The sequence below is a fragment of the Rhipicephalus microplus genome, chromosome 1 (genome assembly GCF_043290135.1).
Source record: "Rhipicephalus microplus isolate Deutch F79 chromosome 1, USDA_Rmic, whole genome shotgun sequence".
Taxonomy (NCBI): Eukaryota; Metazoa; Arthropoda; class Arachnida; order Ixodida; family Ixodidae; genus Rhipicephalus; species Rhipicephalus microplus.
The window spans coordinates 114,059,801-114,072,377 of NC_134700.1; the positions used below are offsets into that span (position 1 = coordinate 114,059,801).

At 51.0% G+C, this 12,577-nt stretch overlaps 1 protein-coding gene across 1 annotated transcript in view; it reads left to right on the top strand.

The window, feature by feature from the left end:
- LOC119178232 (2-amino-3-carboxymuconate-6-semialdehyde decarboxylase) overlaps window positions 1-12,577 on the top strand; it is a 128,306-nt gene that overhangs the window by 32,615 nt on the left and 83,114 nt on the right. Inside the window, exon 2 of the mRNA XM_037429425.2 lies at window positions 5,496-5,640. Coding sequence (XP_037285322.2) covers window positions 5,496-5,640 — 145 coding nt within the window. The remainder of the gene's footprint in view (window positions 1-5,495; window positions 5,641-12,577) is intronic.

Below are 12,577 nucleotides of genomic sequence, written 5' to 3' on the forward strand. Positions count from 1 at the left end.
AGCTCCTGCAGGATCATTCTCCCCGACCTTGTAGTAGATAACCTTGCAAACTGTGCTCTCTCTTGGGCTTCTGCTATTTCTTCGAGCGTGTTGTGTATGCCAAGCTCAAGCAGACGCTCGGTGCTGGTATGTATGGGTAGGCCCAGGACCTTCTTGATAACTTTCCTGAGGAGCACATTCAGTGTCTCGGACTCTGCTCTTGACCAGTTGTGCATTGCTGCCTCGTATGTGAAGTGACTTAGAACAAACGCATGCATCAACCTGATGAGGTTGTCTTCCTTGATCCCATTTCTTTTGTTGGCCACTCTGCGTATGAGGTGCACCGCACTGTCTGTTTTCCGAGTTAACTTGGCTATAGATTTGCTGTTGGCGCCGGTAGACTCTATCAGCATTCCCAGGACTTTGATGGAGTCGACCCTCTGGATGGCATCCCCTTGATTTGTACGGAGATGGATGTCTATCTGGTTTAACGGCTTCCATCCCCTGGGCTTTGGTCCCCGGCGTGCAGTCCGATAAAGCAAAAGTTCTGACTTACTCGAGGAGCACTTGAGCCCGGAAGGGCGAAGGTAGTCTTCTACGGTGTCAATCGCCTCTTGAAGAGCGCTCTCAATCTGCCCCTCGCTTCCACCTGTGCACCAGATGGTAATGTCATCTGCGTAGATGCTGTGCTTCAATCCTTCAATGCTCGATAATTTCTTTGACAGTCCAATCATGGCAATGTTAAACAGCATTGGTGAAATCACTGCCCCTTGTGGCGTGCCCCTTGCTTCTAGTTCGATTTCTGCGGTCTCGATATCTGCAATCTTCATCACGGCTTTCCGATCTGTAAGAAAGGACCATACGTAGTCATAGAAGGCTTTCCCTAGACCAAGCTTGGAAATTGCTTCGAGTATGAATGAATGGTGGATGTTGTCAAAAGCTTTTTCTAGATCTAGGCACAGAATGGCTCTCACGTCTCTGGTTTCATTGTCAATGACCTGGTGTTTGATAAGCTTCAATGCATCTTGTGTGGATAGCCCTGCCCTGAATCCAACCATATTGTGTGTATATATGTTGTTATCTTCCAAGTACTTGTTTATCCTGTGCAGTATGGCATGTTCTGCGACCTTGCCGATACATGATGTCAAGGATATTGGCCTCATGTTGTCCAAGTTAGGGGGCTTTCCTGGCTTAGGAATAAGGATCGTGCTGGCCAGCTTCCACTGCTCTGGCACCCTGCCTTCTTTCCATGCTGAATTTATCATATCCCTCAGGGTTTCAATTGAATCGTCATCAAGGTTACGCAGGGCCTTGTTTGATATACCGTCCGGACCAGGGGCCGACCTGCCGTTGAGATCATGCAAGGCTCTTCTGATCTCCTCGATGTTAAAGTCGCCCTCAAGACCTGGATTTGGCATGCCCTGGTACTGTCTACTTGGTGGTGCCAATCCTCTTTTGATTGGGAGGTACTTATGCACGAGCTGCTGGACAACTTGCTGTTCTGTAGTGCGCCCTATCTCTTTATGCAAAATTCGAGCAATGACATGCTTTTGATTTGTTTTGGTGGTGTTTTCGTTGAGGAGATGCTTTAACATATTCCATGTCTTGCCATTGCGCATCTGACCATCGACGGAGTTGCAGATTTCGTCCCATTGCTGCCTCGATAGTGCGCGACAATGTTCCTCGACTGATCTGTTTACCTCAGCTATCTTCTTCCTCAGTCTTCGGTTCAGGCGCTGACCCTTCCAACGGTTCAGTAGTGCTTGCTTTGCCTCAAGAAGATGAGCAAGCCGGCTATCCATTCTTTCAACCGGAAGATCTGTGGTAATGGTGGAGGAGACGGATTTGATGTCATCTTTAATCTGTTTGACCCACTGCTCCAAGCCTTGTCTGTGGCCATCTTGTTCCCTTTCCATCCTTATCTTCCTGAACTTATCCCAGTCTGTGAAGTGGAATTCTCTCTGCTTTTTACGCTCCACGGAGAAGGTAGTGGCAAGAATGCAGTGGTCACTCCCTAGGTCTACAGCAAGGTTCATCCACTGGGCCTTCTTGATGTTCCTTACAAATGTAAGGTCCGGGGTGGAATCCCTGCAGCAAGATGTACCAAGCCTTGTTGGTAGGCTGGGGTCTGTGATTAGGGTGAGATCAAGTTCACTGGCACTTTGCCAAAGTCGATTTCCTTTCCCAGTGTTGTACTTGTAACCCCATGTATGATGAGGGGCGTTGAAATCACCTGCTATGACGAGTGGACATTCCCCGGCGATATTAACAGCTTTCTTTAGAACCGTCTTGAACCCTTGCTTTTGTTCCTTTGGACTGCTGTATATATTAAGAATGAAAATGCTCTGACGGTTGCTGGTATCCGGCACGATCTCTACCAAGACGTGTTCCAATCGGCCAGCTTCTATCTTGAGGTCATGGGTTACGTGCGTTAGTTTGTTGCATACGAAGGTGCAGACTCCCCTCCCTTCAGTATCCCCTATTAACAGGCCGGAATCCAGGCAACGTTGCTTGCGGTGAAAGGGTCTCTTGTAATAATATAATATGAGGCTTTTCTTGGCTGCTCCTAATATACTGCTGCAGGGTTGCCTTCTTTTTAAGGTAACCTCTACAGTTCCATTGCCAGATACGAAATGCTTCACGTAGCGCTGCCATCATGGTTATTACATGGGTGGCCAGAGCCTGATGCTGCACCTGTCGACAGGTTTGGTACCACTAGTATTGGTGGCCGAAGGGGTGAGCTTGGTGCATGAGGAGGCCTTGCTGTGTTGTGCAGATATGATTCGACCTTTGTAATGCGCAAAGTCATATGCTCTTCCAGTGTCGCCACGCTTGATTGTAGCCTACCCATCTGCTCGCTAAGATTGGCTACTACTTTGCTGAGCGTGTCAAACACCTCTTTCATATCTGACATGGTCGTTTGGTTGGCTTCCACGTGTTCTGCCATGACTGCCCTCTTTTTCGCGGTTCTCGAGTCCCCCACGTTTTCAGCCACAGGGACATCAACTGGCTGAGGCATTGGCTGTGAAGATTGCGCGCTGGTTAGCTTAGTGAGAAGAATTTTTATTTCCTTTAACTCAGCTGATAGCCTCTCATTTGATTTTGTAAGTCTCGCGTTTTCTTGCTCTAGCTGTGCAATTCTATCATGCTCTGGCAGCTTACCTGTCATCACCTCTGCCCCGCCGTTGCGCACTCGCTCAGCCCAGCTGCCTTTCGAAGTAACTGCAGGCGTCCTCCCCGGATGTGAAGCCGTGATCTCGAACTGAACGCCAGGTAGCTGGCCGTTCGGGTGCCGCCCAGGCTGATCACGACCCTGATGGTGACCTTGAGAACACGAGCGCCCCCGTGATTGGGAGCGGGCCTTGGGTCTAGAACCTCTTCTGGAACGCGACCTCCCCCTGGAGTGGGGCCGCCTTTCCTGTTCTTGTGTAGTCTGGATGCTCTGGGTCCCGTAGGCTGGAAAAAGCTGCTTGTCATTGATGTCTGGACTCGATGTGATTGATGCGTCCCGGGCTTCTGCGGCTGCTCGCGATCTTTCCCAACGTCTGCGTCTGACGACGTATGGCACTAAGAACCTGTTCTTGCACTCCTTGTCTGCCGTGGGATGGTGACCGTCGCACAGCCTGCATCTTGGATTGCACTGGTGCAGGCTATCTGGGTTCTTGATTTCGCAGCCTCTGCAGATTGTTTCAGCTGGGTTCGGACAGACGTCAGCCCGATGTCCCAGCTTTCCGCAGACGTAACAAATATCGATGTTCTTGCGGTAAAGGGAGCACTGCAAAAGTGAAGGTCCATATCTCACGAATCTGGGCACCTTGTGTCCTTCGAACGCTATAATGATTGTCCCGGTGTCCTTGATTCTCTTCGCCTGCAGCGCGAGCGGGTTGTTCGCGTTCACAATCTTTCGGGTCAAAATGTCCTGAGTATCGCTTACGGGGATCCCGCGAATCACTCCTTTACAAGTGTCGTGGGGTGCCGCGGCGTACGCGCTAACCTCGAAAACTTTGCCTCCAATGTCAATTTGCTTGACCTTGAGGTATCTTGAAGCTCTGTCTTGGTCCGGAGTGCTTGCCACCATAATGTTCTGCTGCAAGTTGGAACAGATGATGTCCTGCATGGCCTCTTCCTCTTTGACGCCGGCCGCCAGTACTATCGCGTCTGCCACGGCTCCAGTGCCAATTCTCGAGATATTTAATCCTCCACGTGGTCGTAGCACAATTTTGCTGAAGTCCTTAGGTAGTGGCGGCATGCGTCCAGCTCGCACGATTGTATGCTTGGTGTCATACCTACTACGACTGGCTCGAGCGTCTCCCGCAACGCCGGCCTCGGTCGAACCCTTGGCAGCAGGAACGCTAACCGCGGCTTGCTTATTCCTTGAGCGTCTCGTTTCGGCTTCCTTCCAACCCATTTCTTCCGTGCAATCCTCTGGAGAGATGTCCTCTCCATCTACTTGGTATTCCATTCTCAGTTGCAGATACTGGAACGCGCAGAGCGTTGAGTCGCGTTGGCGCCGGGCCGGCGCATCGGCGACAATCGCCTCCTTGGTTAGGCCTAAATCCCCCGGTGGCGTTGCCGTGTAAAAATGTCCCAAAAAACGGTTTAAAAGTCCACTCACCGGCACAAAGGTGATATCTGCTGATTTCTTAAGAACTTAGGCACACGATGAGAGTAAAAACTCGGCGACAAATTCGTGAATATCACATGAAAGCATTCTTGAAAGCAGGAGCCGATCTTCGCGCGTCCGCACTGGTCGGCACCTAGAGCGTCTCCACTAGCCTCAATGACCTAAGAAAATTCTTCACAGCACAGTGGGTGCCACAGAAAAGACTACACATTTCGAAGTGACGGACACGCTATATGGTATTGGCTGCACGATTCCCCAAATGATAGCTAGTTCGACTTAGCGCCCTCTTTAAGCGCTGAAAGTTACGAATAGTTGTCAGTAGTGAGGCAGCGTGGAGAACCACCCAAAGGAACAGCAGCGATCAGCAGCGCGAGCCGAGCGAGCCAAGCATTGTCGTTGCTGCTGGATGGAAATGCATCTTCTTATTCACATTCCAAACATTTTTAGAGTTGATAAATTGGAATTAGTCGCACTTACACAACACTAGCGAGTGATCGCAGCTATCATACGAATTCTATGTTAATCATTAGAGTCATACACGCGTAATCTTTAGCTCACTGCTTGGATAGAAATGTTCCTGCCGTGATGGCCATCCGCAAGTCTTTTACAGTGAGTGCAAGCCCCTTCCTCCCTGTTTCCCTTTCTCTTCATCCTTCACCGTGTTACTCCTAAGTATGATAGCAAACAGATCCCGTGCCAAGTTAACCTTAGTTATTTTTCTCCTGTTTATTCTTAAAATTGAAATGGAACAAATACCATTCATTTTAGATGGTCGTAGCAGTAAACTTGGTAGCTGCATTAAATACGCATTCAGTAAACAACATGGCATTTTTCTGCATGCGTACACACTCAGAGAAGTACGTACGTTGTTTCTCGCTTGTATTATGCGCAGCGTTATGGATATGGCGGCTGGATTGAGATCAAGCACGAGAGTGACAAGACTGCCGTGCTCAGCTACGATGACGGGCGCTTCTTTAGGCGCATCGAGTCCAACTGCTGGAGCGTCGAAGATCGAATTGCCGACATGGACAAGACAGGTGAGAACACCAGCATAACAGGCACTCTTCTTTAATGATTCTTCTCTGTCATGAGGCCGAGATGCTGTTTTACTAGGCGTTGTTTGCTACCCCACAATAGGTACAAGAGACTACATTGCTTCAATGCAGCTTAGAAGAAGAGACAGATCTATCTCTGTCTTATTCCGCCTGCCTCAGCGCCTAGCGGCGAGTGCAAAACAGCCTTCAAATTCAAAAATTAATGTCAATGCAGACGTGCCGTGACATGTCATTAGTTAAACGTCGAATGGGCAAAGTGCATGAAAGGGCACTTCATAAAACAAAGAAACATTCAAAGTAACAAATTCAACAAGTAAGCCCGCCAAACTAAATGAACTCAAGTATTAAAGCCGAAACAGCAAGCCCATGTTCTGCAGGCGAGATACCTCAAATTGGAAAAAGTCATACCACTTGCGCAAATATCCCGTCATCCCGACGATTAAAAGCTACTAAATGGGTTTCTACCATCCTTCTGGCTGTTTCTTTCGCCATTCTCACTTTCACTTTCGGCATGCTGAATTCCATGGCAAAGACAAACAAGCGGTCGCGTATCTATGTGTTTCTCTGCAAATAACGTCAAAATACGATCTTCTATTAGTGGAGAGACAATAAAGCATTTATTTGCGACCGAGGAAGCAATGTCGGTGAGTGGGATCTTCAGTCCGGGATCTCATTGGCACGAGCAGCTGTCCTCACTGATCTCACGAGGGCCTCTTGAGTCTTCGGATTCACGCTGGACAGAGTTCCCTCCCACCCTACAGTGTTCTGCTGGGCTCTGGGTTGTAGAGGTGGATTGTTTGGGCATCCCAAACCATGTGGTGCAGGGTGGCTGTTTTAGTGACGCAGAACCTGCGCTGTGGTGCGTATGTGTCGGGACGTATTTTGGATGGTATGTATGGATTGGGGCAAGACAAGGTCAGCAGTGGAAAGTGCTGCTTGAGATGTGGTGCCATCTGGCAGTATAGTAAAGAAAGGAAAGTTGTTTTTTTAGAACAGAGGCGGCCGCACTCCAATGCTTCAGTATGGATCCCAAATTTGTATGTGTCCCAAGGAAGGAAAATAGGAGAAAAAGAATGGCGGGAGGTTAACCAGCCTATAGGCAGCCGATTGCCTACCCTGTGAATGGAAGGGGGGTGAGGGAGATGAAAGATAGAGAGCCGAGAGTGAAGAGAAATAAACACAGCACATTCGGCAGAACACACGCGCACACTCAGTCATAGCCCAGTCTTGTCTTTCGCGATGTGTGACATTGCTGTTACAGCCGCTTGTTCAAGTCCGTGTCGCGTAGGAATTTCGACATAGCTTTTGCCGCCTTCTGTTGCAATGTCTCTTCTTGGGCACTTGACAGAATAGTGTCCACGGACATTTGGCTGTTGTCGATGCACGCCAAAACGGACGCCAGTGACTGTCTCTGGATGCCATACAACGGACAGTCGCACAGGATGTAGTGTAGCGTCTCTTCGCAATGGCAGGCATCGCAGAGACCGTTGTCGGCCATTCCTACGACAAAGAAATAAGATTTTGTAAATGCCACTCTTAGCCATAAGCGATGAAGAAGGGTGGCTTCTCTTCGGTCGAGACCAGTGGGCATGCGGAGAGCCGTCAAAGAAGAGAGGTGGCGTTGACGATTCGTCTCGTTGCTTGGTGAGCACCATAGTGAAAACGAGATTTCACGCGCAAGTCGCCGAAGATTACTGGCAGCATTGGTCCGCGAAAGTAGTATTGCTTTTTCTCGTGTTCCTTCAAGAGCTGCCCGCGTGGCAGTATCAGCATGTTCGTTCCCTATGACGCCGCAGTCACTTGGCAGCCACTGAAATGTCACATGATGCCCTTCCTCATGCGAAGTGTGGAGAAGGCATCGAATTTCGAAAACAAGCTGTTCGTACGGCCCACGATGCAGTGCTGAGAGCACAGATTGTAGGGCAGCCCTTGAGTCGCTGAAAATTGAGCATTCATGCGGTGGTTCCCGATTGCAGAGCGCAAAGCAGTTAGTTCCGCTGCTGTAGATGCTGTGAAGTGGTCAGTCCTAAAGCTGATGGGAACACCTCTACAAACACTGGCGGTTCGTGGAGCCATCGGTATATATATTTATATTTATATATATATATATATATATTGAAAAAGGGTTTATTGACGACTGTTGCGACGGTGGTCCTACGAAGAAACACGATCGTGCAAGAGCAACGGTCAAGCAGATGCCGGCGATGATCAGCACGAGCCGAGCGAGCGAAGCCCAGCACCCAGTACCCAAGCGGTGGCGATGTTGCTTGCCAACGACGCTCTTTCTTCTTCACGATTTGCCCCCGCCGAAAAAGAGCCATCCTGGCGACCTAAGAGTCTGGAGGCAGAGGGCTATAATATGGCTTAAGGCGGGCGACGTGGACGATGTCACGTCCACGCCGGCGCATGTCGTCAGATGGGGAAAGTGGCTCGATGAGAAAATTCACCGGCGAGGTTTGCTCCAAAACGCGGTATGGGCCCTCGTACTTTGGAACGAGTTTTGAGGAAATGCCGGGGGTTTGGTAAGGAACAGCCAGCCATACAAGTGATCGCGGGGAATAGCTGGGGCTTTGGGAAGAGTCGACGTTGTTTTCTTTCTGGCGCTGTTGTTCTCGAGACGTAAAGATGCGTGCGAGTTCACGGCACTCTTACGCATTTTGGGCAGCTTCGGACACAGATGGGCATTCGGATGCGTCAGGACGGTATGGAAGGAGAGTATCGATGGTGTGGGATGGTTCGCGTCCATAAAGAAGAAAGAAAGGTGAAAATACAGTGGTAGACTGTGCCGTGGTGTTATATGCGAACGTAATGAATGGAAGAATGCGATCCCAGTTAGTATGATCGGATGTCACATACATGGCGAGCATATCGCCAAGGGTGCGGTTAAATCTTTCCGTGAGCCCGTTAGTCTGCGGGTGGTATGCCGTGGTCTTGCGATGAACAACATGGCATTCAGAAAGCAGAGACGTGACGACTTCTGATAGGAAGGCTCGACCTCGATCGCTTAGTAGTTCTCGAGGTGCACCATGTCGTAATATGAAGCGATGAAGGATGAAGGATGCTACGTCCCGCGCAGTGGCACTTGGAAGGGCGGCGGTCTCAGCGTAGCGTGTTAAATGGTCCACAGCGACTATAATCCACCGATTTTCATCTGATGTTGTCGGTAAAGGGCCATAGAGATCAATTCCGATCCGATCGAAAGGTTTGGCAGGGCACGGAAGCAGTTGAAGCGCACCGGACGAGTGGAAAGGTGGTGATTTGCGACGTTGACAGTCAGGACAGCCCATAACGAATTTTCGAACGAAATTGTACATTCCGCGCCAGTAGAAGCGATGGCGAATGCGTTCGTAAGTTTTGAAAACTCCGGCATGACCACATTGGGGATCGTCGTGAAAGGAGGCGCAGATTTGTGATCGCAAGCTGCGCGGGACAACCAAGAGCCACTTACGACCTTCGGGGGCATAGTTGCGTCGGTGTAGTAGCCGATCACGAATGGCGAAATGAGCAGCTTGACGTCGGAGAGATCGTGGTACCGCAGGGGTTGACGATCCAGAAAGACAGTTAAAAAGAGAAGCGATCCACGGGTCCTTGTGTTGTTCACTGGTAAAAGAGTCGAGGTCGAGAGATGCGATGGAGATACCGATGGTTCCGCAGGCCGAGTCGGGAGGTAAAGGCGAACGCGACAGGGCGTCGGCGTCAGAATGCTTGCGTCCACTGCGATAGATGACACGAATGTCGTACTCCTGGATTTGCAGTGCCCACCGAGCTAGGCGGCCAGAAGGGTCTTTCAATGTGGCGAGCCAACAAAGTGCATGGTGGTCCGTTACCAGGTCGAATGGGCGACCGTACAAATATGGGCGGAACTTGCGAAGCGCCCACACTAGCGCCAAGCACTCTTTTTCAGTGACGCTGTAATTGGCCTCAGCTTTAGTAAGTGTGCGACTCGCATAAGCGACGACGTATTCGGAGTAGCCCGGCTTGCGTTGGGCGAGGACGGCGCCTAGACCAACCCCACTAGCGTCTGTGTGAACTTCCGTTGCAGCTGTTGGGTCGAAATGCCGAAGAATTGGAGGGGATGTTAGAAGACTACGGAGCGTGGCAAACGCGACGTCGCAGTCAGAAGACCAGGATGAAAGGTCTGCATCACCGCGTAGGAGGTTGGTCAGTGGTGACATGATCGATTCAAAATTTCGCACGAAGCGCCGGAAGTACGAACATAGTCCGACAAAACTGCGTAATTCTTTCAGTGTAGTAGGTTTCGGGAACTCAGCGACTGCTCGCAGTTTTGCAGGGTCGGGTCGAACACCATGCTTGGAGACGATGTGCCCTAAGATGAACAGCTCTCGCGCGGCGAAGCGGCACTTTTTAAGGTTCAGTTGGAGCCCAGCGTTGGTTAAACACGTCAGAACCAGTTGGAGCCGAAGCAGATGCGTAGGAAAATCGGGAGAGAAAAGGACAATGTCGTCGAGGCAGCATAGACACACAGACCACTTCAGTCCACGCAGTGTGTTGTCCATGAGCCGTTCAAACGTGGCAGGAGCATTACAAAGACCAAATGGCATTACGTTAAATTCGTACAGGCCATCTGGTGTAATGAATGCAGTTTTCTGGCGATCAGCTTCTGCCATAGGAACCTGCCAGTATCCAGATCGTAAGTCTAAGGAGGAGAAGAATTCGGCTCCTTGTAGGCTGTCAAGGGCGTCGTCTATGCGCGGTAATGGATAGACGTCTTTCCGCGTCACCTTGTTCAATCGCCGGTAGTCGACGCGAAATCGAATCGATCCATCTTTTTTTCGAACTAGAACGACAGGAGATGCCCAAGGACTGTGCGATGGTCGAATAACGCGACGGCGTAGCATCTCTTCGACCTGGTCGTTGATGACGTGACGTTCTGCAGCAGAGACACGGTACGGTCTTTGACGCAATGGCTGGTGCGAACCGGTGTCAATGTAGTGGTGCACTGCGGAAGTCCGACCCAATTGCGGCTGAGATACGTCGAATGAATTCGCGAAGTGCTGGAGGAGATTAAGAAGCTCGGCGCGTTCATGGGCACTTAAGGTGTCGGCGATGGAACTCGAGAAGGTGTCACTCGATGAGCACTCCAGTGGGGAAAGGGCATGAAGTTCGGTCGAGGCGCTACTGCACGATTCGTCTGGCATGCTAAGGAATAAAGAGGAATCGAGGTACTCCACTCGACCGAGACATTCGCCGCCAAGTAGCGTAAGCGGTGCAGAAAGGGGGTTGTGAACGAAAATATTGCTTCGGCCCGCAGTGACGTCGAGTGTAGCGAAAGGCAAGGAAACGGCTCTGCGGCTCATGAAAATGTCGGAAGGTGTAAACATTACTGTAGCATCGTTATAGTCATCGCAGCAAACCGGGACAACGGCAAGAGAGGCTGGCGGAATTTCAGTGTCCTCACGCACGACAAGTTTTGGCGACCGCTCAAGGGTTTCGTGCAAAGGTTCGTCCCACAGGTGCGAAAATTGAACTTCAGCGCGTGCGCAGTCGATGATGGCATGATGATTTGACAGAAAGTCCCACCCGAGGATAACGTCATGCGAGCACACCGAAAGGACGATGAACTCGACAACGTACATAGAGCCTTGGATGAATATGCGGGCCGTACAGGTGCCAAGAGGTCGAGCTTGTTGTGCGCTAGCTGTACGAAGCGATAGTCCAGAGAGCGGCGTGGTCACCTTGCGTAGGGAGCGGCAGAGCTGGGCGGCTATAACAGAAACAGCAGCACCTGTGTCGACGAGGGCAAAGGCAGAAACACCATCGACAGATATAGCGACGACGTTAGCTGGTGAAGTGCGAGGACTTGAGCATTTCGACGACGGCGCAGTTCTTGCCTCTGGAACTGCGGCGTTCAGTTTTCCCGGTTGGAGGAAGCGGGTCTAGGACGCATTGGGGACAGTGATCGCCTGCGAGGAGATGGGGAGCGGGGAGAGTGACTTCGAGGCTGGTGTGACCGAGACTCAGGAAAGTTAGTGTATCCATACTGCGGTGAGGGATAGGGAGCAGGTATGTGCATGGGCTGTGGGTCATACGGTAACGGCCGAGTAGCGTCGTGGAGTGGTTGGAAGCGACGGCGACAATATCGTGCCACGTGTCCTGGAGTACCGCAGGCGTAGCAGATCGGTCGATTGTCACGAGTGCGCCAGGAATTGCTGACTCGTGGTGCGGCCCAAGGTGTCGAAAATGGGGTGGAGTGGGGAGCGACTGAAGACATGGGTGGCAATTGCTGTTGGCGGGGTCTGCTAAGTACCACCTGGGCATACGTGAGAGGCGCGGCCACGGGCTGCATAGCCGGCGCATGGGCAACAGGCATGGCCCCAGGCTGCTGGTGGGCAGCGACGGGAACAGCCTGAGCTACCTCTTCGGCAATAACGTCGCGGAGTGGTGAGGGCAGACGAGAGGACGGCGGCTGCTGCGTGAAGGGAATCAACGACAGTTGCCGAGCTACTTCTTCACGCACAAAGTCTTTAATTTCTTGCAGGGTTGGTGAGTGGTCGGGAACAGAAGTGAGACTGGAGAGCGAGTCGGCGTGTGAGGAAAATGGCCGAGTCAGGGCGCGCTGCTTGTTCAACTCGTCGAAACTTTGACACAAAGTGACAAGTTCCGCAACGGTGGCAGGATTACGGGCCAGAAGCAGCTGATATGCACCGTCATTTATCCCTTTGAGGATGTGTTGAATCTTCTCCGACTCGGGCATGGTGGTGTTCACACGGTTGCAAAGACCAATAATGTCTTCGATGTAGCTGGTGAAAGATTCCGTTGGCTTTTGTGCGCGAGTCCGCAAGCGTTGTTCGGCTCTGGACTTGCGTACTGCGGGTCGGCCAAAAACGTCAGCAAACAAGGTTTTGAAGATAGACCACGTCGTGATGTCGTTTTTGTGGTTGTTATACCACATTTCGGC